At 40.1% G+C, this 25,393-nt stretch overlaps 1 protein-coding gene across 2 annotated transcripts in view; it reads left to right on the forward strand.

Moving 5' to 3' along the window:
* KALRN (kalirin RhoGEF kinase) overlaps positions 1 to 25,393 on the forward strand; it is a 506,307-nt gene that overhangs the window by 191,648 nt on the left and 289,266 nt on the right. For both annotated transcript variants that reach the window (XM_032693924.1, XM_032693926.1), the window contains exons 5-6: positions 8,065 to 8,257; positions 12,469 to 12,981. In XM_032693924.1, the coding sequence (XP_032549815.1) occupies positions 8,065 to 8,257; positions 12,469 to 12,981 (706 nt within the window). The remainder of the gene's footprint in view (positions 1 to 8,064; positions 8,258 to 12,468; positions 12,982 to 25,393) is intronic.

Consider the following 25,393-nt stretch of genomic DNA (forward strand, 5'->3'; position numbering starts at 1 on the left):
ATGTCACTACCACATAGAAAAAGTGATTTTACCATCTTTGAAGAGGTTTTTTTTTCCTGTCCTCATTTGTGAGCCCAGTTGAGCCCTGAATCAAATGTGCTAGTCCCAGAGTGGTTATACCTGCTTGCATCAGCACGGAATTTGGCATGGTGTCTGCCTCTGGACATATATTGGATTTTACCAGGTGCTGCTGTCGACTGTCTAGACCGACATTAATCATCCTTTGCATGAGCCGAACATGTTTGCAGGCTTATTTGTGCTATAAAAGTTCTTTCCCCTATGGGTTTCTCTGCCTCCAACAACGCGTTTCAAGGAAATGTATGTATTTGCAATCTGGAGACTTTCCACTCTGGGGTGACTGTGTTTTACAGTGCTGACTGGAATTCCTGGAGCTGTTCACCGTGCTCCATTCACTCCCTTGTTAAGTCACCGATGTCGAGAACTGATAAATTAGGATCCCGTGTCTAAGAGCCCCAAGCACTCATTGCCCAGATGAGAAAAGTATCCTTTTCCTTATGTGAAAATCTGGCAGTGTTGGCTGTAGACTAAACTTCATAGCGACTGCACGTGAAATGGACTTCATGGTCTCCTTGCTTGGACTATGAAAAAAAAGCTTAAAGCGCAGGCAAAAAGATATATTTATTTTTTGAATCTTACTAGTTTGGTTGTCCTAGGCACAACCATATACACTTATTTCTCATCTGGAATCCAGTGGATTTGAATCTTCAAACTTACTTTTAATAGCCTCTGCTCATCCAAACCTTTTCAAGAATGATGTGTTTATATTTCAACACAACCCTAATATTTATTTTTTCCAGCAAATGTCAAGAATGTGTAATTTTCATTTGGTAAAGCATTATTGTTTTGTTTCTGCTAAATCATCTCAAATACAAGACTTTAAATGCTCAAGAGAGAGTTGAATGGTACTTACTGTTCAAATATTTCTTTGTTGTAGTAACAAGTCTTTAAATGTAGCCCTGCTTCAACAAAAACAAAGCCCTGATTAATATCATATTTATCTCAGCAGCTGTTTCAAGGAAGACCTGCCAGACATTGATCCAAATATAGTAGATGTGCAACAACAAAAGGGGAAGAGGGTAAATGGGTTTAGATGAAGGCATCATTTACCAGCAGAAACTTAACAGGAATGTGAAAAATTATAATATTCATCCTCCAGACTTGGCTTTAATAGCTGTGATCATGCATTTTTGGACACAGCTGTGTCTTATATCTTTGCTATTTGAATGAAGACAGGAAGCTTCTCAAATAGTGTTTATTTGCTCAATTAAATAAGAGAGCTCTGGATTCCAGTTCTGGTCTGTAACTATGTAGATCAGGATTTTTACCTGGGTGGAAGAGAGCACAACACAAACCTGCTGAATTCCGATCTGTACCTCTTAAAATAACTCCCAGAAGCTCATGGGATCATGGTTACATGCTGGGAAAAGGTTTTCTTACACCTAACTCGTGTCTGAGTTCTTCCTAGCTTACATCATTTTACAACAGAATTGCTTTGAGTTCAGAGTAATTTTTTTTAGAAGTAAAAATTGAATACCAAAATGAGTTACTTGCTTGAGAATAGCAGGAGGGCCCATTCTGGCACCAGTTAGCTTCTGCCAAAGTATTTGGGTTTTTTCTGTCTTTTTGTTCCCTCCTGTTGATTTGAGGCCAGGGGCAGGGGTTGAATGCAGACATTGTGCAGCCCACACATCTGCATTCTTGTGCCATTTGCAGTCACACCGTGTGTCCCCTAAGAGCAGTGGCTGGAAACCAGAGACAGAAGGTTTGTCTCTGCCTGGACCTCACTGGCTCCAAGTCTTTTTACAACATGTCACTGAAATTTCTCTATGCTGCTTTATGTCCAGTTCCAGCCAGTGTGAAATGGGCTTTGGTTTCTTTCTTTCCTTCTCTTTTTAAAAAAGAGAAGTGAGAATGAGTGATTCCTTTTATGTGCTGAAAGAGAAAAAACAAAGTTAGATTACAGCAAGGAAGAAATGGAGGCTGGGTGTCTGTTTCTTCTCTAATTGCAAAAAAAGCATTGTGAAACCAAGTTAGGAAATGTAACAAGGAAAATTTAGGATGAAGACTGTCTACCTACAGTATTTTAAGTAGCTGAAATTCTCTGGTGGGAATTGTTATTCCAGAGTAATGGTGCTCTCAGGATGTGCATCACTAAGTTCCTCCACTGGTTTCTGATGAGCGGGCACGTAAGGGAGGTGTGAGGATTAGGAGTCACAGGTGCCCCAGGATCTTTGGGAAGACATTCTGCCTCATCACAGCCAACAGCCACAGTCAGTGGGGGATGTGGGTGATAGCTCAGACTGATGCTGTGACAGTGCAGGAACATATCAATTAACTGGGATAATTAGCCACATCGAGTTTGCTGAGAAGGATTAAATAGAGTAAGCTATTTTAATAAATAACTGTGATTCAGGAGTGCTTGACAAACAGGTCTACTAAAAAGGACTTTACCTGGTCCTCTAAATGTACTGGAAAGTATGTTCCGAATACAGATGACTATTTCTACTGACAAGGTGATATTCAGGCTCAACATGGTGATGTAAAATCAAAGTATGAAACCCTATAAGTTAAGCTGATTATAAACATCTTTGTGTAGTTTCATTTTCAAGCTGAGCAAATGAGTCACAGACAAAATGAATAAAAATTTGCAATTAATCAAAAATATTAACACATAAATTACAGAAGTGATCCTCGGTGCATTTTGATATGGAAACCAGGCAGTGTAATTAGTTTGGTCTCAGTATGAAATGAGGCCTTTGGGATAACTGTTTGTGCTTGGAGGCTTTCACATACCTGTTTTCACATACCTCCTCTTCCTCTCCCTTTTCCACCCTCAGCTTGTGAATCATGTGGCTGACTACAGCCACATTTGTCAAAGGAATGGTGATCTCAAAAATAATTGGGTTCCTGTAGATTTTGTGCTTACAAATTGATGCTTGAAGAGCTACTTGTTATGCTGAGAGTGTCTCCTGACAAGGTTACACCGACCCACCTTAAAAGAGATCTTGTTCTCCCCGTTAACAAATCATATTTTGAATGAGATGCTAGGCATGTCAGATCTGTGCTTTTAATGGTCCAACAGGTGTGCTAAATGTGCTGCTTCATCATTAACTCATGACTGCAAAATGGGAATGGAGATATTATGTTGTTTCAGCTAATCAAGTGCTGAAGCTTTGAAATGCCAGAAGCTTTGGCCAAACCATAAAGATGAAAAATACACAATCAGTGATAGGTATTTGAAAGATTAATCAGAAAGCATGAAGTCCTCAAATTCATTTGGTACCCAGCAAACCAGTTCTTGCCAAAGAAAATACAATTTAGAATGTGCCTGAATTAAAGAGGAAATTTGAGAAAATAACCTTATGAAAGCACCCCAGAAAAAAAAATAGAGACATTTATTTTGACAAAATTATCACATCTGCTTCTGAGTTTCAATTTTATGCTTTCTTTTTTTTTAAAATTCAGATCACAAGTACTGTTTTCACAAATATTCTAGGGTGTTTTTATTGAACTTAGAAGCTGGTCTTTGTCTTTTCTTAAAAGCAGTGTAGCAACTGAAATGACGTATCAACTATCAAATATTTTGTGCTCACTGTTGCAAATCTAGTCCAGATGAGCACAGACAAAAGTCTGATGGATTGTTCAAATACCTTGATCTGAACGTTTTTTCCAGTTTCTGGTCAAATATCGATACCGGAAAAAATTAAGCACCACAATCAACATTAATTGCCATACTAAAGTGATTACTTGTGCGTAATAGATACGTCTTGATGGAGCATCTTGGGAGCCAGGAATAACGCATTTCTTGCTTGGACAATGTGGAGGAAGCTTGATTGCTACTGATTCTTTTCCTGGATCAATTGCTGAATTAGGAAGGGTTTGAATTGTTGCTTTTAAGCAATAAAGTTAATAAGCATGGCTGCACTATTCAAAAGGAACCTCGGGTCATTTCCTTAATCCATGCTGAGGTAACTGAAGAAAAATGACTGACTGTCAAAGATGACTAATCTTCACAGATTGCCTCACCAGAATTTATCAGTGCTTCGTTATGTCTATGCAAGGCCAGCTTTTTTGGGACCTGATCAGTAGCTGTGAATATTTGGATATTGCAGCTTAAATTTTGGCCTGTTTTTAGTTTGTTTGTTTGTTTGTTTGTTTGTTTTAATTAAATTGCCTTTGAGGTGTCCCCACATTTATGCAAATCTTTTGTACTTTCACATACGTGTTCAGTTTCGGTTTTGCAGATCATTATTACTCATTATTTTTAATTTCCTGGATTTGCATCTATGGTTTCTTGAAAAGTAAATTATTGGAATTCATTCCTGACAGCTGAAGACTGTAGTATGAGTATAGACAGCTAGAGACCTCCACCAAGGCAAGCTCCTTAGACAAAGGCAGCATAGCAGATGCCCTGAAGAGTTTACAATCTAAATAATTTTCTTATCTCCCACTTCTTTCTCTGAGATATTAGTGCCTTATTAGTATCTGGCTACCTGTTTGTACAGTATAAGTGCTTTCTCCACAGTAAGCTTGGCAACTGAAAGCAGAAATAATGAGCAGACAGCTTTCTGTCTTGCAACAGTTTAACCACTGTTAAATAATAGCTTTTGACAAGCAGGTTTAAAAATCAGGTGCTAATTTTCTGCAGAGTCAGAAGAATGTGGAGTTATCACTGTGCTGGGGAGATTAAATTGTAGAGACAAGACTACAGACCCTCAGATACTGTTACAGCTCAGTACCATTCATCACATTAAAGAAAAAATTTGCAAGCAGAACTACTTCTGCAAGAACGTGAAAAATGCTCTTGAAACAGCGTTAGATTTCTCTCACAGCAATAAATACCATCCATTTGTGTGTTTTCCTGCACTAGGATTAAAAGGGATACTCATCTTTGCACTTATTTCATACAGGAACTTACAGGCTTAGATGATGAATGAAGTAAAGAAATCCTATTTGTAATTAGGAGCATTGTTTGGAGTTTTGTATTACTAGTGAAAGAGTTGTTACATGTTGATGTGTTTTGAACCAAAGAAATCTATGATTATTCTTCTTTCTTTCCTCATTCTCCATACCTGTTTCCTATCAGTTTCATACTTTAAATGTTGTTGAAAATTTGGTCTATTACAAGGAGTGTGGATAGGGCTGGTAGTGAACAACTGCTTTTTCAAGGGCAAGAATCAGGAAGCATCTTGATCCCTACCCTGGGCTGATGTCCCAGCCTGGTCCACAGCATCAATGGTTGTTCTCATGTGTCCACCAGAAAAAACTGGGAATCGTTGCCTTTTCTTCTTCCACTGAAAACATACTGTGAAGTCTCCAAAACCCTGTCTGATCCCTCTACTGCTTCTCTGCACCTCCTGGGCCTGCAGAGGCTGTTATCTTTCTGTAAACAGACTCCAGCCCACAGTTACGTTTCTTAGTTCCCTACCTGGAATATCTGTCTCAGTGCAGGGTGATCTTCTAGTCGTGGTAGTAGGTAATCATGAGTATGGAGGTATCACACTGCCCATGCTCCAAAGCTGGGGACAGTTTTTTATTTTCAATCTGTTTGGATCTAAGGCTGTAGTTCAGGTTCATACACAGAAGATGTCAGTCCCTCAGGACATTCCTGTTCTGCTTACTGAAACAGATTTTTATGTCGCTCATCAATAAGCATTAACTCATTGGTTTAGGTCAGATTTGGTAAGTTCTCAGGATGGCAGCAGCCATGGGGAGTTGGAATGGAGCTCATATTGGCTATGCCTTGCTGTAGTTGCCTTGGGGTGGTGATGTGCTTATTTATTTATGCCAGAAAAGAGAGATTGCACTTACCTGTTACTTCTCTGCGGTTGGAGCTCTCCACGTGCCTGTATGGCTCCTCGACATCTTTGTCAAGTGTTTGGAGAAAAAGAAATCCTTGAAAAAGTCAGGTCAGTATAACTGGGATCAGCGACTTGGCAGGAGTTCCCAACGACCCTATAAAGCTTTGCAAGAAAAATAACACAAAACACAAAACGCCTTCTATTCATCCCTTTCTGATTTGATTCCTTGTCTCAGCTCTTGTTCCAAAAGCCAAGAGGCAGTAGCACCACCAACAAAGCTTCTTTTACAGCCTTTTTTGGCATTAGTTATGGAAGGATCAGATGTCTGACCTTTCAGCAGTAGGTAAAGGGAGAATAAAAAGGTCTATATTCTTGACAGTGTTTGGAAGTGCCTGGTCTCCCTAGTTTTTCTTTGCACTGACTGTTGTATGCTGTGTGCTCTGGATATGCCAATAATGTTAAGGCAGAGGACCAAGCTTCTTGTCTTTGACTGTTACAGTCTGGCACTAAGTTGAGGCTGTTCAAGTTAGTGAACTCTCTTAACATATATTAATCCAGTGTGCCTCCTATGAAGAGTATCTCAGTCCTTGTTCCAGCCAAGAAACCTAGTTGTAAGCTTTAGAGGGTTGTTTTCAGTTAAATATATAGGAGATGGATCTTATAAGCAGAAAGAGTGTTTTAAGAAGTTAAAGAGGTAGAGTGAAAATCTTCCTGTCTTTATGCACTGAGAGTATTTGTGTGGAGGCTAAACAGAGTCTTACAATTTCTGCATTATACCAGTATGTAATAATATCTGTCCTCGGCATATTTCAGATTCAATCCAGTGATATCATTCAGTGGTATCCAGTATCAGTTACTATTTTAAATTATCTTACATATGCTTCTATGTACACAATATTGATCCTATTTATGTTGATGTCCCATTTGCAGAAAAGTCAAAGGTTCTATATTCATGTATTAAAGAGGATTTCTTGTTCTGTACCTCATTGTTTGTTCATTATACAAAATATTTTCATGTTCTGCCATCTTTCTTTCATTGTTTTTTTCTGTTTTCATCCTCCTTTCTGCTTTCCACACTTCCTTTCTTCCAACAGCTTCTCTTTCAGTGGAAAAGGCTGTGACCTCCATCCCAGCTTAAAAAATAATAAAACTAGATCAATATAGACCATTCTGGCATCTTTAGTGCATCACAAATAAATTTTACTCCTTTACCATACTGATAATGTTACTGTGAATGGGGACATTCACATTTTGTGCAAGAGTTTGTGTCCTAAAGCAGACCCATAGCTCTCAAGACTTCAACACCATGCAAGGCAGATATATTAGCTGGTCAGTGAGAGGAGTAGACACTTCCTAAATCTCATCAAATGTTGGATCTGCAGATGGAGGATGATACTTCTGAACTATACCTCTTTCCCTCAAGACAAATACTACTACATCCCTTAAAAAGCTATACTGAAATCTGCCCAGATATGACTTGAATCAACGTGTCCTTTTATTCTTTCTCCTCTTGAGGAAAAAGAGGAGTGTTTGCAAGCTAATGCTCTGGTGTCGTTGGGCCCCATGCATTGCCAGTGACCAGGCCAGATATCTGTCTTGAACTTCGGACAAGGCAGGAGCACAGGCTGGCAGAAAAGCCTGACTGCAGATTGAAAAAGATCCAACAGCATTTGGAAGATCAGTCAGGAGGGAAAAGGGCCCAATGATAACAGTGCACATGCTGAGTGACAAGGACCTTCCTGTCAGGGAATGATTGCCAGGCACTTTTCTGGAAGTGCCACTTTTTTAAAAAGCTCTTAGAGGGACCTCTGAAAATGAAGGTACCCAACTTTAAAAGTGGCCAGTAATGTTAAGGCACAGGACCCTGCTTGTTGACTTTAGCTGTGGGTTGAATTCAATACATTGAAAGCAGAATCCACTCTAAGTACATATAAAGAGCTTCTATACAGACATATATGATTCTGGTTTCAATTGTGTGGAAGTATATATGGTTTTAGTGAAAATTTGCATTAAATGTGTTTGGCAAACTATAATATGGACACTTGAATTTCATGTAAATTAGATTATAGTAATATTAATACAACCTTTCTGAAAGCCTTCATGCTGCGCAATATTTTGTCTTTTATTTTAAAGTATAACACTCCTTGCTTTGCCGTGAAGCACAGAACACTAGCAACAAAAGTTAAGTCTCAGTGTGACTTCCCACAATATTAATTATAATGATATGCTTGTATTCCTACAGCGAAGATGTTTGTAAACGAGGATTCACTGTTATTATCGATATGAGGGGATCCAAATGGGATTTGATCAAGCCTCTCCTAAAAACCCTTCAAGAAGCCTTTCCTGCTGAGATTCATGTTGCCCTGATTATAAAACCTGATAATTTCTGGCAGAAGCAGAAAACAAACTTTGGCAGTTCCAAGTTCATCTTTGAGGTAAGAGCCACAAAGAAATGTATGGTAAAGCATTGTCTGTGATGAGAACTTTTCTTCAGGTAAAAAATAATTCCTATGCCCTGTGACTGAAAGCAAAAAGTACATCTGAGGACTGGGAATGGGAGCAGGAGTGGGCTCATGCCCTGGCATCAGGTTGTCTTCTGAGTACACTGGTGGAATGAGTTGCATGTTTCATGTCAGAGGTTCACATAGTTCATTTTGCTGAGGGTTTTTTTGTGGTATTTATTTTTGGTGGTGTTGCATGAAGTCCTTCCTTTGTTTCTCATAGGAAAAAAACCCCAACAGCAAATCAGTTAAAATACTAAAGACAAAGTTCTTTAGAAGCAAGTGTATGGGTTTGTTAGTTGCCTTCTATGCAGCTTCATGTAGTGACTTTTTTGGGGGTAAAAGACATTTACTAAATTGTCACCTCTTTATATTGTCACCTCCTTCATTTAATTGAGCTTTACGATTCAGAGGTAACATTATCAGTGAATGATAATGCCTCAGGCAGTGCACTTCAGTTTTTTGTGAATTTCAGCTTCTTACATGAAGAGAAGCAAAGCTCAAATGCATGAAGTGCTCATACTTCAATCATGCCCAGCCATGACTTAGTCATGTGTTGTTTTTTCTAATTCACTGAAAAACAATTATATTTTTGGCTGTCTTACCAATCCATTAATTCCAGAGAGACACTCAGATTTTGCATCTCTGGAACTCAGTAGAGAATTTGGCTATAGCTCTTAATGTTTACTATAATGGAAGACTGTATTTAAGTATATATCTAAGATTTGTTGAAATCAGTGTGATATAAATATATCCTTATTTTGAACATCTTCTTTGAAGCACTCTTGAATTGGTATGGGGAATTAGATTGGTGTTACACATTAACACAATTTTACGTTATTATCACAATTTAACTATTTGTACACTTTCCCCGCCTGTTTCACAAAACCCAGGCAACTTATAAATTTTGCTTTGATTAAATAACTCTTTACATTCCTTGGCTACTTTTGAGGACTCTGCCATCAAAATAACTTGCATTTGCTATCTCATATGCTATCCCATATTTCCCTCTGAAAGCAGGGCTGCCTCCAGTATGGGTTTGTTACCTCCAGAGATCCCTGACACTTACTGAAATCACTGCTCCTGGCAGAGGCAGCTGCCATCACAGTGCAATGAGATTGGCAATGCTGCCTGAGGGGAATGAGATGGATTGGGGCAGTGGGAAGGAGGAGGGAGATGTATGGGCACAGAAGAACGTGGAGCAGGAGGGAGCCTGTGCAGAGACTAGTAATAGAATAGTTTTGCGGGATGGGGACTGTCTATTTAAAAAATATGTGGGCGCTGAGGAGCAGTCCCATAGTAGCCCAAGAAAATACAGGATATGCATGTGTATCCAACACTGAATTTCAATCCTCCAGTGCTTTAGTAAACAAAACCAATGTCTTCCTAGAGCTTCAAAACCTAGAAGCAGAGTAACAGAGTTAAAATACATATTTTTAGAATATTTGTTTGTTTTTAAAATGAATTAATACTTTCTGTAGGCTTTTTTCTGTGTGGAGTTGGTGTGATGATAGTAAAGAGTAAACTGTGATCAAGCTATTCCTCATAGTTACAGATCTGAGTCCGTATTGTGTTAAAAGCTCTGGACTTGTTTGCTGTACATGCTGGCACACATGAAGGGCATTTTAATTTTGTGTGTGTTGTTTGTGCCTTTGAGCCTTAGTCTGTCTGCTGGGCTGTTCACATGGGTGTCTGTAATGGGTTACAAGATTTTGGACTGGAGGAGGAGTGTCACTGCTTTTGCTGTGTATTGGACCACCTGCAGATACTCAGAATCATAGAATGGTTTGAATCCTTCAATTCCATAGTGTAAACAAAGATTTCCTAAGCTGTGGTCCACCCTGCAATATATGCACCACAATCCAGGAACTTCTCTTTTAAAGGATTCTTGGGGCTGAGGCTGCTGCTGCTCATCAGTAAGCTCAGGCTCTTGGGCAGCTCGTGCTCTCATAAGAACTGAGTATCAAACAAGCTTCACAGTTCAATATGACCCACATTTATTTGATTTATGTGGGGCAGCTCACAGGTACCTTCTCTGCACTGAACTGTCATGGTGATTTCCCACAGCTCGGATCAAACACGAGGGCCTTGGCAGGAACACACTGCAGTGGAAGGCGATGTAAGTCTCTACTGAGTTGCCCCATCCACAAATTCAGCAATAACCAGTGTCAGTTTTAAGGCCAGATTTCTCTTTTGAGCTTAATGGAAGCATTATATGTGTGCCAGGGCACTGTAGGACCCTTAGTGGAGGCTAAGGATTTGGATTTTGTGTGGTGAGACCTCAGCAGAGTGTTTCTGTGTCACAGTCCAAAGTGAAGCAAGCCCACAGATCTTCACACAAAAGAAAGGGTTTGGTTTATGTATGTGGACTCCAAAGCTGCCTGGCACTTTGAGGAATGGACCAGGCAGCTTAGTTACCAGTAATTCAGAGATGCCTTCAAGATTATTTTCTTTCTTCTGCTGAAAGAGTCTAAATAGTGGACAGCACTTTTTAAAGTGATTTCTAAAAGAAGGATGGGTGACACCTGCAAGACAGTTACCACCTGCCTGCCTAATTAAGATTGTTTTCATTAGAGTTTAAAAAACTCCTTAAAAACCCAAACCTGAATAAAGGAAATTTCTTCAGAATTTGTGAAATGAAAATCCTTTCTGCTATCTCATGTCAAATTTTGTCCATGATTAGACCAGTGCTTCCATTAGCTTGACACACTGCAGGGGGGATTCCCAAGTGTTAACCATGAGCAGAACTATTTTCCTGACAGGCAGTTAAACTGTTAAGTTGAATTATCTTCAAGGGGTCATTGTCCAGGTCAAGAGATTTAAAAATTTGAAAAACCTCTGAAGCTACATACTTACCTTCCCATTGTTTGTTGGCTCTTCCCACTGTCTTCCCCTTTCCCCAAAGCAAGGAATAATGCAAGAAAGTTTTAAAATAATCTTTCTCCTGAGCATAAGTTCAGTACAATCCCAATTTTAATAAGTTCCAGAATGCCTGATATCTTTATATAGATACAAATTGAAAGAAAAGGCTTATTATTAAATTTAAACCAGTGGTCAGCCTGCTCTTTTGGACATAATTCAGGAAAATGATCACGACTTCAGGTGTTTTTCTTTGTAGATGACTTTTATAAGATTGCTGTGACTACTGGGTTCCTCCACTTCTGAAGAGCACAAATCCTGACAGTCTTTAGAGACTTGATCTTTAGGGGATAGATATGCAGTCACTGAGGAATATCACAGGCCTTTAAGGGCTGCCAATTTGAGTGTTAACATGACAGCACTGAAAATCTCTAGTTACATATGAAACCCTAAGCTTGTATTTCAGAAAAAGAATAATTTGTCAAAAATAAATGGGAACAGCTATCGGTTGTTGCATCCTTAAACTGTAATCTGCTTTCCAGACACTCAGTGCTTTTCTCTATCACCAGGTACTGAGTTTGAATGAATAAAAACCATCTCTCATTGACTGTGTGTGATTCATGAGCAGTACTTTCTATGGGCAATAAATTCTAGTTGTTAATACTCCAGTGACATTTCACTTTTACATTGATTTTGGCTTAATTACATTAGGAATTGTTAATATGGAAGAGATCTGCCTGTGGCAGAAGCCAGCTGGAATAATCTGGAAGAAAAAACTCAACACGTTGTGTGTTTTGGCAGGTTGCAATACCTGCTTCAGTTCATATGCCTAAAATATTTGCTTCTGTATAGCCACTGGCTGGGGTGTAACACAAGTAGCAGAATCCCTGTAACACCATATACCTGTTCAGTGAACAACCATGTCCAGATATCCAAAAACTGCAGTAAGATGTCTTCAGTGTCCAGCTGCGTTGATGTAATCTGTGGCAGAAGCATTCTCATTATTTGTTTTTGATAGTCAGGCCAGCTGAAAAAGGTAGACATTATTCCAGTAAATATAATGTCTTTTAATAAATAAGTAAATCAATACCATTAATAGCAAAGTTTTCTATCCAGTTAATTCATCAAAATTAAACATAGTCCTCGATGTGTTTTACAATGTTCCTTCAATTATGTATTGATGAGGAAAATAATCACTTCATGCACCATGCATCGCTTTATGGATTGCACTGTTGTTTCTGATTAGATGGTCACTGATTCAAATGCTGTCCTTTTCCCTTCCTTAGACGAGTATGGTGTCTGTTGAAGGCCTGGCAAAACTTGTGGATCCTTCTCAACTGACGGATGAGTTCGAAGGGTCCTTGGATTACAACCACGATGAATGGATAGAGTTGCGTGTCTCACTGGAAGAATTCTTCAACAGTGCTATCCATCTGTTATCAAGGCTGGAGGATCTCCAGGAAATGTTGGCTAGGAAGGAGTTCCCAGTTGATGTTGAGGGCTCGAGAAGGCTGATTGATGAGCACACACAGCTGAAGAAAAAAGTGATTAAAGCTCCCGTGGAAGAACTGGATCGTGAGGGTCAGAGGTTATTACAATGCATAAGATCCAGTGATGGTTTTTCTGGTAGGAACTGCATTCCTGGAAGTGCGGATTTTCAAAGTCTTGTGCCAAAGATCACCAGCCTTTTAGACAAGCTGCATTCCACCCGGCAGCACTTGCATCAGATGTGGCATGTCCGCAAGCTGAAACTGGACCAGTGCTTTCAACTCCGGCTTTTTGAGCAAGATGCTGAGAAGGTAGGGAACAATCTTTTCCTTTCATACTTTAAACAAGACACAGTTGCAAGGACACTGTGACCATTTTTTCTATAAGTGGCAACATGAGGTGTTCATCCCAGGTGTAAATCTCGTGTTGTCAGCAGATGTACTTTGTGTGACTTGTAAACCAGGTTCATTGAGCTAATAATTGTTGGATATAGCAGACATAATGATATCCAAGAGTAGCTTGTCTGTGTGACTTTTGGTGAAAGTTAATCTGATTTTCTGTGTCACAATGAGTATATTTAGTAGACATTAGCACGAGAATCGGGCTTTTTTTCAAGTTTCTTTTACAAAGCTTATGAATATATTTATCTACTTGTCACAGCACCTAAAGAAGAATGATTTTAGGGTTTGGTTCACTATGATTATTGTTTGCACTTCTTGGAGTCTATGGGAAATTTGCAGTTTAAATCCTCCTAATTGTTACCTCAAAGAACATTTTCAGTTTCCCGTTCCTAGGAAATCCCAATGAGATTTTAAATGGGTAAAATCTTTAGTAATGGCTTTGTACCAAAGCTGTGGCCACTCAATTCCCACAGAACAGATCTGAGGCTATGTTTCGGTTAAACATATGAACACTCCAAGAGAAAGTATTCTGAAGTAACAGCAACACGCAAAGCCCAGTGTGGCTGGTTTGCATTTGAAAGCACATAAGGATGGCTTTTGAATTCATACCTGACACTGAGTCAGTGCCCTGTTCCTGTTCACCAGCACAAGACCTTATTTGAGAAATATTTAACAATAAAGTATTCCATCGAGATTTCATCACAGCTTCATGTTTCTTAGATGTTTGCAATGTAGTGTGTCAGCCTGAATGGCATGTAGTGTGTCTCGAAATGCAATACAATATACAAAAGTATGTAGAGCAGCAAAAGTACAGGTAAGTAACAGGGATTTAGGAAGCTATAGTTTCACAGGTGTACAGTACCACATCCTCATTTCCTGCCTCTTCAGAAGATACTAATTCAGGAACCTGCATTAGATAAGGAAGTCCCGTGCAAGCAAAGCATAGCAGCTTGTCGTGTTTGTTGAAAAGGCTGGCTAAAAACCAGCCAGAGTTCCCAAACCAAGTCTCACAAACAGCAGCATGTACAAATTTCACTAATACACAGTAAATCGTGCTCCTTATTACTTGAAGGTTTTGTCTGTTTGCCTCTGGAAGCACATGCAAGTACAGGTTTTGGAGAATTTACTTTAGAAAATTGTGTTGTGCCAGAGTCTTGGCTTTCTTAATGCAGGAATGCTTGACACCTTCTTAGGTGCTTTTGTGAGAAGTCTTTGCTGCACATTTAAAATTCTAGGCCAGAGAGGTAGGGTATTCTCAGTGGAAGGTACTAAGCTCTCAGACCCGTGTTTATCTAGTCTGTACATCCATCAAAAACACCAATCTGTGAATCTTCTCTACTTAATGTATTATCCAGTTGTTTCACTAGTGTGTCTGCCTGGACAGACCCAGGGGGATCTCACTGAAGATGTTTTTTTTTAATCAGCTACAAGTTAGTATTATTTTAAAACATCAGGGAAAAGCACATTGCTGAAACAAACATAATCTTCAGTAGTGCAGAGCAACACACGTGACATTGTTTTTCAATGCATGTACTAAATATCTCTAAGACATGTTAAGACTGAAAAGGCTCCATCATTGTATAATCAATCCTGTTGGGAAAACCTTGAATTCAGATGAATCCCTCCAAAATAAGAGTCGCTGCAGCATCACTCAAGAATGTATAAGGGCAGAATTTTAATTCCAAATGCTCCACTTTCTTCTTCTCCCTTTTCCTTGTGTATCAGGTGCTGTAAGGAGATCACTCAATTCTGTGCTTCCCAGCAATGGTTGTATTTCAATGGTCCAGTTTGGATTTTCAGTTTCTTTGGGATTATTCAGATGACTGCTACTTACTAACGTAATTTTAAAATTTATGATTGTGATTAGCTAATATTATTAGTAAATTATTAATATTTAGGAAGTTGTTGTGATGAATAAAGTTATAAGCTGAAAGCCTCTCAGATCAAGTCAGTGTCTGAGAAGTTCTTGTTGCCAAGCACTGTTCTGAAGTGTTGAAGGAAGTCTCCAGTATGTTTCCCTTTTACCTCCTGAACAGGAATAAAAGGATGGGGTGATGTAAGTCTGGCAGTGTGACAGCTACAATCTTTGCACATCTTATTCTGAGGTTGTTAAGTGTAAGGTTTAGGCAAGTCAACAAATAGATGAAACCTTTGAGGTGAAGGAAGAAGCGGTGAGAATGTGATTCCTGCCTTTGTAACACTGTCCATCTTGAGTGATTCCTGTTTGACAAAACTGGTATTCTGGTATTCTTGATGTCTCTTATTCATCTACCTCACATTAACTAAACACACAGTCTTGATTTGGCTTCTCTCTGCTTTGGCTCTGCTTGCCTTTCCTTGACTGCTACATTTTCCCGAAGAATAAAAAATATTTTGTTGTTTTATACTTTGAAATCTGTCCTTTTAACCTCCCCAGTTGGAGAGTCCCTAAACTTCTTCCAGGAAAGGTTGCAGACCCTTTAGCTTCACATTTCACACGCGTAGACTGATGTAAAATATTGATGTGCCTTTTCCATGTAGCTGCCTTTTGCAGGTCTCTTTGAAGTAGTGTGATCATCTCAGACTGGAAAGTACTTGTTTCATAAAATGTTCAGAGCTAAATCAAGTCTGAGCACTGTCTCCACTGTAGAAATAGCCACCAGTGTGTCTGTGTATTGAATTTTAGAGTTTCCAAGTACCTCCATTTGCTCAGTTGCACTTTACGCTCTACACGTAGGTGTGGTAGCAGAGCCAGGACAGTCTTCATCTCCCAGGGAGAGGTGCAGCTCTTTCCATCTAACCTGGATATGTCATTTAGTTCTAATCAAATGACAACTCTAATACCCTGTGAAAGCTCGAATTCCAACATAAAATTCTGAATATAAACAAGGTTTTAGATTTTTTTTTTAATATCTCTGTATACTCATTGGATGATATTTCAGGAAACCTGTTCTAATAAGGAGAAAACGAACAAGGACTTTCCATTCTCTTGACATCTCTGATTTCAAAAATTTCAGGTGTCCTCATTGCCTGAAAAGTTCTCAAAACTGAGATAGAAAAAAAAAAAAAGGGACACGAGAACTAAAACCAGAGTATTTTAAGGTAGGTTAATTTTTGAACCCTTTGGTATTAAAACACCCCAAACGTTCCAAGCAAATCAATTCAGTTTTTTTCCTCCTATAGATCCCCTCTATTGGAACATTTAGAAATGGCAGTCATTGCCCTGACACACAAATCATTCAAACTACAGGTATTACAACTTAGAGAAGTCTGTAGAGTTGTGTGCTGAACAGCTCCTATTATTGGCAAATAAGCGAATGGGTGGCAGTCACAGCCTGGGTTTCTCCCACTCAGATTAGTGGAAGAGAGCAAAGCTGTCTATGGAGAAACTTTGTCTCTAAGTCAGGCCTTTAGGATTTTATTTTCCTGTACTGGGGCCAAGGGAGGGGAGAAGGGGAGCTCTCACATAGGCAGAAGCAGTGCAGTGAGATTGAATCCCCAGATGGAGACTGGAAGCTCCTTGAAGCTCAAGTCAGCAGGCAGGTCAGCCATGTGGGGAGCTTTGGCACAGGGGTGTGAGGAAGTTCACATGCTGTGCAGTGCTGACTGTAATGATCTGCTGATAAATAACACATTTCAGCATAGCTCTGTTCAACAAATTTATTCCTCACCAACTAATATAGAAATACGTATGTACATACATATAATTTTGAAACTAGAACTGAGCCTTCACTATGTTTTTACTGGGTAACAGGGAAAATATTTTTAGTCACCAGTAACTTTAAAAAATGTAGCCCAGTCTAAACTGAATATTGTTTGAAACAAAAAAACCACGATCTGTGTAGATCCAACTATTAAAACTATCTGAGAAATGATAATTGGTTGGTTGAAATCTGGACAGGGAGACTAATTCAGGCAAGAGTCCACATGTTTTGCACTTGAATAAATACCAAAAAAAGACAAAAAAATTATCCTTACATGCTGTACTTTCCAGCTTTTCTGGAAATCATTTGTAACTGGCACCCAATTTGACTTTTTGTAGGAATTTCCACATCATTCTGGATTGATTCCATATCAATTTTACTACCCTGGCACGTATGTGAATGAAAAACAGCTATCATGATGTAATCAGCAATGTCCACATTAAGTATAAACAGTACGGTCACCAGCTGGACTGAACTGAGAGTCTCCACTGTAAACTTGTCACAGCAGAGCAAAGAGGAGGCTGCTCTAACACCACTGGGGTCAGCCCCAACAGGAGGCAGAGGGGGCTTTGCACGTTCTCTCTGTCCTCACCTCCCCTTCTGCTTCCTGTCTTCCCATCCACTACACAAAGGCTAACTCCAAAAGATGGCAATGGTAGTTAGAAAATGCCACAAGTGAATTTCACTGGAAGTTTGCGGTGGGAGAAACATTTTATTTGGATCAGGCCAGCTTTGTAGAAAGTCTAGTGGCAAACCACAGGCCACATCTAGTCTTAAAGGAGCAGTGAAGCAGCAGGCTTGCAGTCAAAACCAACTGCCTCATGTACACCAAAGCTTCCCTTTGAAAAAACACAGCTCTGCCTGTGATTTTCCCTGTGGAGCAGGCTCTGGGAAGCTCTGCTGGCTGCTGGGGGATGCCGTGGTGCTGCTGCTCTGCAGGTGGTTGCAGCGAGGGGGAGTGGGAAGCAAAAACGGCTTGCAGCTCATATCCCACAGCAGCTGTTGCTCCCATTTCCCAGGTGATGTGACCAGCTGGAATGGCAGTGAGCACAAGAGTGATTGGAGATTAACAATGCAAAGTTCATAGATAGAAGACGAGTTTGGAGGGGGCTGTAAGCAAAATGATTGAGGGGGAAATAGGGTGCAGTAACAGTTGCAGCAATTCTTCTGCATCCTGCTCCCTTTGCAAGTGTGGGCAGTGAGACCATGGCATTTAACAGCACACACTGTGTCCCTCCTTTCTCACACCTGCTTCAGGCCTTTTCCTCAGTCAGATTTCCTTAAATAAGGGAACTGATATGTTATTTTACTGGATAAGTGCTATTAAACTCAGCCCCAATGTAGTGAAATAAATAATTTGTCATTTGGTTTCTCAAGGAGGAAAATCACAGGTGTGTCATCTCTACTAGATTCCTGTCCAGTATCCGATTCCAATCGCCCATGAAAGTATTGGAAAGACTTCTACTGATTTTCAGCAGAAGCACAAGATAGCCATTAACTAACAATATACCCACCCTGAAGTGCTAGACAAAATTTAGGAGTTCCTCGTTTAGAATGTCACTTAAGACCAGACAGCTTTAGTCTAGAAAAATACAGAGAAGCTTTAGCTCCACAGCAAAGTCAGTGGAGGGAGAAGAGTATCTGAGAAGTATATAATCTGAGTGTTTGAACTATGCTCATGTTGTTATTGAAGTATTACACCTACCAAAGGTTCGTGTTCCTCAGAAGGAAGGAATGCTCTGCAAGCTACTCTTCATGTAAAAAGATGCAAGATGGCTTTGATGGATAATAGAATGTAAAATGTGGAAATTTATGGTGTGGTTTAGGTGAGAAAAGATGGCTTTAAGAAAGAAACACTGATATCTTGAGGTTTGAGAGAAGGAAAACTATCAGTATATTTGTGTCTGTATGATACTCACTTTAACTGTTTCATACATTACTTCCCTCTAGTGCACTTAAAAATTCTGATGCTGTATGTTCTGTAATAAAATGCATTACAAATCTGATCGTGTGAGCCTTCTTGCTAATAGAAGGCAGTTTATTTTACTACAGTCCATTAAGTAGAGCAATTGTAACTGCTCCTTTAGTCAAGTGATGTGTGGGGAAGCATTTCATAGAAATGGGTCTTAGCTGACTTTCTAGAAAAGCAGCACAAGAAAGACTAAAAAGATTATCTTTTTAGCAGCATCTTCACTTTCTTCTACATTTCCCATCACCTCAATTTTTTTTTTTCTTTAGGAGTATCAAGAGACCCTCGAAGTGATACATAAACAAACAATAGAGTTTTTCTGTTTGCAATGTCCTATTAACCCTTAAGGATCCAGATAATGTCAACAGGCACAGCACCTGGGACAGACTCCTCTGACTAAGATAAAATCCTCTCAGTGAAGGACCATTTCTCCTCTCTCATTTCACTGCAGGAAGCGCTCAGTTTCTTTGATCTGTGCTATGCACCAGATATACAATTGCCTCCAAGATTTCATGTGAATTATTGGCTTAGAAATTACTGTAAGACGAATGTGTCCCAGGGAAGGAGAGCGGGAAGCCAATGAGGAAAGTACTGAGAAGCTGACAGAGGGAGCTGTCATATGTGAAAGGAATACAAAATGAATGAGTTCTGGGGAGGTGGTTAATTAGGACTGGGGAGGAGGCAGGAAGCATATTAAGAGGGGACAGAACCAGAATCAAGATTAAGAATGAGAGCACATCCTTAGTGCCTTGCGTCAAGGAAAAGTACGTTTGCCCTGGGTGCTGTTTCACTGTGAAAGGATTTGTTACTGAATGAATGGTATTTAACAGTTAACAGTAATAATCATACAGGCATAATAATCATGGATTAGGCATGGATTTTTGTATAGGATTTAGATTTCATTTAAGTTATGTGAATACCACATTGGTGTGCAGAACTCAGCATGCCCTGGATTTTCCATGTAAGGACTTACACCATGGATATCACAACAGCACAGTAAGTGAGCGTCACAGTAAGGAGCTTTCCTGGAGATTTTGAGCACGGGGGCTGTTGTTAGACCTGGGGTAAGCTCTGTAAGACTTCTGCAATAAAAGGAGTCAATGAGCTTAGTGCCTTCTGCACAGACATTTGACTGAGGGTCCAAGTGAGGCTCATTTAAGCATGTTTCTTTTATCCTTAGCCCATTCCAAATGTCTGTGCAGAGATAGGACAGGGCCTTGGGGTATAGATACTGTCTGGGAAAGGCACTGAACTGGCAGCCTATGTTTGTGAGTAGGCATGTGTTTGCAGAGGGCTTTATGAGAAGAGTGACCAAGAATTTATCATTGAGCATAAATTAAATCTCTTACCCACGGTCTCAGAAAAGGCATTCTCAGAGGACCAATTTGTTGTTGGTACCTACCCCTCTCAGACCAAAGTATCTGCTTCCCTCTTCATTGGGTGAAAACACTCAGTTTTAGGCCAGTTTTAGCTGTATCCCTGATCTGATTGCATTTTGGTGCTTGAGGTCTCCCTGAGTTGTCTGCTAAGAAGACAGAGACCTGGTCCTGTACAACAGAGAGAGTCTCAGCTTCTACTGAAATCAGTGAAGGACTCATGGTGTCTGTAAGAGCTCCCCCTGACAGGCACTGACTGAGCCAGAAAGTGTATCATGCTCTGGTAAAAGTTTCTGACTGCGGCTCCAGCCCTGCTGGTGGCAGGATTAGCCACTGCCACCTGCTTGTGGTAATAAGACCATGTTTTTACCTGTCTCTGTTGGTGCCTCCCCCTCTAGTATTCCAGTTGTGTTAATACACATTTGCAACATCATGGGCAGCCTGATTTTCCAGCGCTTGAAATACTTCTAATATAAGAACAACAAGCTTTGAAAGTGTTCTTGACACAATTGGTTCTCATTTTTATCATAGAGGAGGAATATACAGATCTCTGCATTTATGGATCTGGAGTAGACGTTGCTCAAGAGGAACATTTAGTCTAAGAATTTTAAATTGCCTTGGCATCTTTGTCTCTTCTCATGCTATGGACTCTTGAACAGAGCACATAGTGTCTGTTCTCTCTGGAAACCTTGTTTCCAAATCTGGCATCTTCTCCTTCATATTGCCAGTGAAAAATGCTTTCTTTTATAATCTGAAGTTTCCCTTAGCATATGGTACCTTTTTTTTTTTTGCTGTAGAGATTCTCACTAGACAACTGTTCATAAAATCAGACTTGGGATGCCAATGTTGTGAAGGAAAGTCAGCTTGCAGCTTAAATAAGCTGCCATGTGAATAGAAGATCATCAATTTGTCCCATCCTTTATACTTAAGCCTGCTATAAAACTAAAGCAGAGGAGAGGATAGGCCCTGTGTTCAACATGAAGTGTTTGCCCTGACACAGAATTTCCAATACCAGGCAGACCACAGAAAACAGATGCAGATAGGTTCCTAAATTGTTGAATTGGCAGACACTGTCTTACAATATCAGATCTTAAAATGTTAGAAAAATTATTATATAGGTGATATGGAAAGGAGGCTTAAATTGAGACTGAGCTGGGTGTATAAACAATAGTTAAGTGCTTGTTTACATGGCATGTAGAATAATAAGGCCCTGAATTTGACTGTGGTATTGGTTGTTTCAAGCAAAGAAATGCATATTTTCAGTTGTAAAATGCCCTTGGAGATGTAAGGGTATGGAAACATTCCTACTGAATACAGATCTATATGCACACATGGTTTGGGTTGCAAATATTCAGCTTCACTTCAGCTGTTTTGAGCAAGACTTTTCTGATAGCACCAATCAAGCACAAAAGATCAACACGGGAAGTTCATATCAAAGAGGGAAACTGTATATTCATTTCTAAAAATCTGTTTATTTCCTCAAATGAATGAATGCCAGCTCTAATCACTTTTACTTAATTACTTCACACATCTTAGAACAAAGAAGGCTCTAAAAAACAGGTGAGAATTGAAAGCATGTAGCAATAACTCTATTGTAGCAGGTTTTCATTAATTTTCAGTGTTTATTCAAATGTGTTCTTTGTTGTGTTTCTTTTTCTTTTTCCTTCCCGCATTTTAAAATAATTGAATTCTTGCTACTGACTGCTGCTCCTGCTTTGTCTTGAAGCACATTTTTGCTCTCTGTCATGGGTAAGCACCTATGAGGTGCTCAGTGCAGCTGAATAGACAGTATGATGCTCTGAATACATCTTTACTGATTTTTTTTACGAAGCTCGGTGGTAGCATAACAGGGCTTTGACTCACAGATTTCCCAAATTACTGGGTTTACTGGCTCTCAGAATTTATTTTTTTTTTTTAATAAAAAAAATAAAAGAATGAAGTTGGCCTAGAAGCAGAAAAAATGTTATAACCAGGGTGGTTGTGCACAGTGTGTGTTGGCAGTTCCTTTTGATGCTGTGACCGTACATGTCGTGTGCTAAAGAGATTTCATACTGGGATCAGCACCTTCGTTTTGGAAGGCTCTGAGAGTGGTAGCTAAACTGTGTCAAATCTGCAATTTCCCTCACCTAGTCATGGACACAAAAGAATCATTGGGGAACTGTGGGGGTAAATCCTCTCCAGCATCTTCAAGGATAAATTATTTTGAAAACCCTTCACCTTTCAGAGGAAGATGAATCCTGCATAGCCGGTATCTCTCAGTTCAGGAACCTGCATGTCAGGACTTGCAGTCTTTGCAGGCTGTAGCTCTGAATTAAAGATGCAGCGAGCTGACATCTGCTCTGTTCAATATGAAGTCAGCTTCTGACAGGTTGTTAATGCCATCCACAGTTTGTTGTCCCCAATCTAAAGTGAAGAGTTGCCGGAGCGGGAAGTAATCATGGTGGGCTCTGTGGGAAGTGTTCATTATTTTGACCACTGCTGGTCACACTTAATAAGATCCTGTTCTTGGTACCTGTACGAAAAAAAAGACCCACAGATTTTTGCAAGATCAGGAGATAATTATAGAAGTTTTCAAGTTTCCTTAAAGCACAAACAGAGCTCATTTCTGCTAATTGGACTGTAAAAGCAAAAAGTCTTCATTGTTAATGATATTCCAAAGAAGCTTTCACTGTGTCAAGCTTGTATTCTGCTACTTTCCTGTTTATCAGTCAAGACCACAGGGGGTCTTTCCCTGTGTGCCGATAGCATTGTGAACGTTTGCTTTTCTGCCTTTCCATCCATCAGTAGAAAGCTTGGGGACAAAGCTAACAACCACAGGGCAAATTCACAAGTACATACCAACTGCTTTGTGCTGCTCCTACAACTGAAAGCAGCTACAAACCCTGTTTTGCCATCTGGTTTGAGGAAGTGTGGGATTGCCTTGCCTGCTGAGCAGAGCAATACAGGGAACAGGGTAAATATATATCAGAAATCCTCTTCCTTATGGCTGTTATTCTAGTGGTGAATGTCACCTACCATTGCTGCAACCATCATTTCTTTCCCTGTGGTGAAGAGGGCAGGACCCCTTTTGGAGCCTACCACTAGCATTGCTGTTTCTCCTGCAATGAGTCTGCTGGTTTGACAGCTCTGAGGGTACAAACTTCCTCCCTTCACACTTCCATGACCTGAGTTCAGACTCCAGAAGCAAAGCACATTAAGAATCTTCTGAAGGCATTTGTACTGATTTTTCAGATGTGGACAACTGTCCATCATGAAGGGCAGTCATCTGCCAGACACTGATTTCTGTTGATCTGGATTGGCTTTGGAGCAGCAAAATGGACGTACAAAGGATGCAAAGTTCAAAGCTAAAAATGGGGAATTAAAAACCACAGGGGTTAACTGCCTTGCCTCCTGTCACAGAGAAAGCCTGTCCTGAAGTAGGAGCCCCAATCTGATGTGTAATATAGATATCTTAGTGCTTTCCTTCTTTCTTTTTAAATTCATTTTGCCCTGTGCTGTGCTGCCAAATCTGGTGGTTTGTTTTTGTTTTGTTTTGTTTTGTTTTTTTATTATTTTTACTGGCAGCTAAATGTGTTGCCTCCACAGCACTTGGAATTGAACCTGGTCTTTTCAATGGGAATGTAGAAGCAATAACAATGCCTCTCTCCGCTGCTGCAGCTCGGGATGAGGAAGCCTTGCGCATTTCCTTCGTGCTAAGTGTGCCCTATAGCATAGTTACAGCACCAGGGGACACCTTCTATCCCATTTACACTGGATCATCCAACACACTCCTGACCTTTTGGTGTAAGAGGGCAGAACATTATCCGAGGGATGGCGTAGTTCCTGCTTTATGTTTCCAGGCTCTGGCAGCAGCCGCCTCACAGCCCGTCCACTCCTGACTGTAAGGAAACGGCTCTGCCGCTGCTGGAGCTGGAACATGGTGTGCTCTGCTATTTGCAGTTTCCTGCTGCCGACACTGGATACGCAGTTACTATTCCTCTTGCTTCCTCCATGAACATTAAAATGGGTCCAAAAATAATTGAAGGCAGTATGTTCTGATGGAGTATTTTTGCATTTGCAGAAATTTCCTCTTTCTTTTGCTTGCCAATTTTGATAGGGAGCATTTCAAGACTGTTTCAGCATCTCCAACTTGGCACCGCTGGGAGGCACAGGAATGCTCCCCTGATCAGTATGGCACAAGAATCTGTTTTGGCATCTGAACACAGACCTAAACCTCATTTTTAAGGATGATTATAGCATATTTTAAGCGTGCAGTTCTGTTTTATCTAATGAAGACTAGAAGACCCAAATGCTCTAAAGGGCAACGAAGCCCACACTTCTAGAAAAAAGGAGAGAGGCCGACACATACAGAAAAAGAGAAGAAAGCTGCTTTTTTTAATTTATTGCTTTGATCCTCAAGAAGGTTAGGTGATAAGAGACTAGCTGTCAGGAAATAATGTAATTAAACTGTGCATGAGGTTCACAGACTTACTGTGCAGCATCTTTCAGATGTAGCCATGTGATTATTTCTAAATTAATGTCTTCCTGGCCTGGCTGAAATGCTTTCAATGGCCCACACTTGGCAGAGCTTGGGATCTTAAAATTATGCTTCATATCTATTTATAGGGAACAGATAAAGGTGGGTGTGCAGCTGAGACATTGCCTCCCCAGGAGCTGGTGAGGGTTTTTTAAGAGGAAAAACCAGGAGCATGATCTGTGGATCACTTCCAGAAGTATCAGTGTCATTTTAAACCACATCATTCTGACTTTGCATCTTACATATCATGCACATATCATGATGGAAACTAATTCAGAAATATTGTCTTCAATCTTCATGTCTTGCAAGGCCCCTCTGTATTACTTGGCATCAAAGTCTGGATGCCTTGTGTCCTACATGGGTGCTGAAGAGGTGTCGTAAAGGAAACAGTCTTGAGTTGAGGAATTTTGCTCAACTTATTGCTAATGAACACAAATATCTGCTCTTAATTTGGGTGTTAAAAGGAAAAACCAGGACACAATGCCATAAACACCTACTCTTCCCCAAATTCAATTTCCCTCAATTTTGTCTTGGTTTATACCCAGTCCATCAAAACTTTTTTGGTGGGATGATGGGACAGGGATAATATTTGCGTAAATTTCTTTCTACTGCTGTTACAGCTATTCTCTGATTCTTACATCTTTTCATCTGCTGTTCCTTACAGTCCCTGCCCTGGCATGAGCCACTCACTGTCCCCTGGGTGAGACCCCACAGAGTGTCTCCAGCCCTCAGCAGCCATCATGTTATTTCCCTAGCACCTTGTATCCAGGTGTTCTCT

Source organism: Chiroxiphia lanceolata, chromosome 7, assembly GCF_009829145.1.
Source record: "Chiroxiphia lanceolata isolate bChiLan1 chromosome 7, bChiLan1.pri, whole genome shotgun sequence".
NCBI classification, from domain to species: domain Eukaryota; kingdom Metazoa; phylum Chordata; class Aves; order Passeriformes; family Pipridae; genus Chiroxiphia; species Chiroxiphia lanceolata.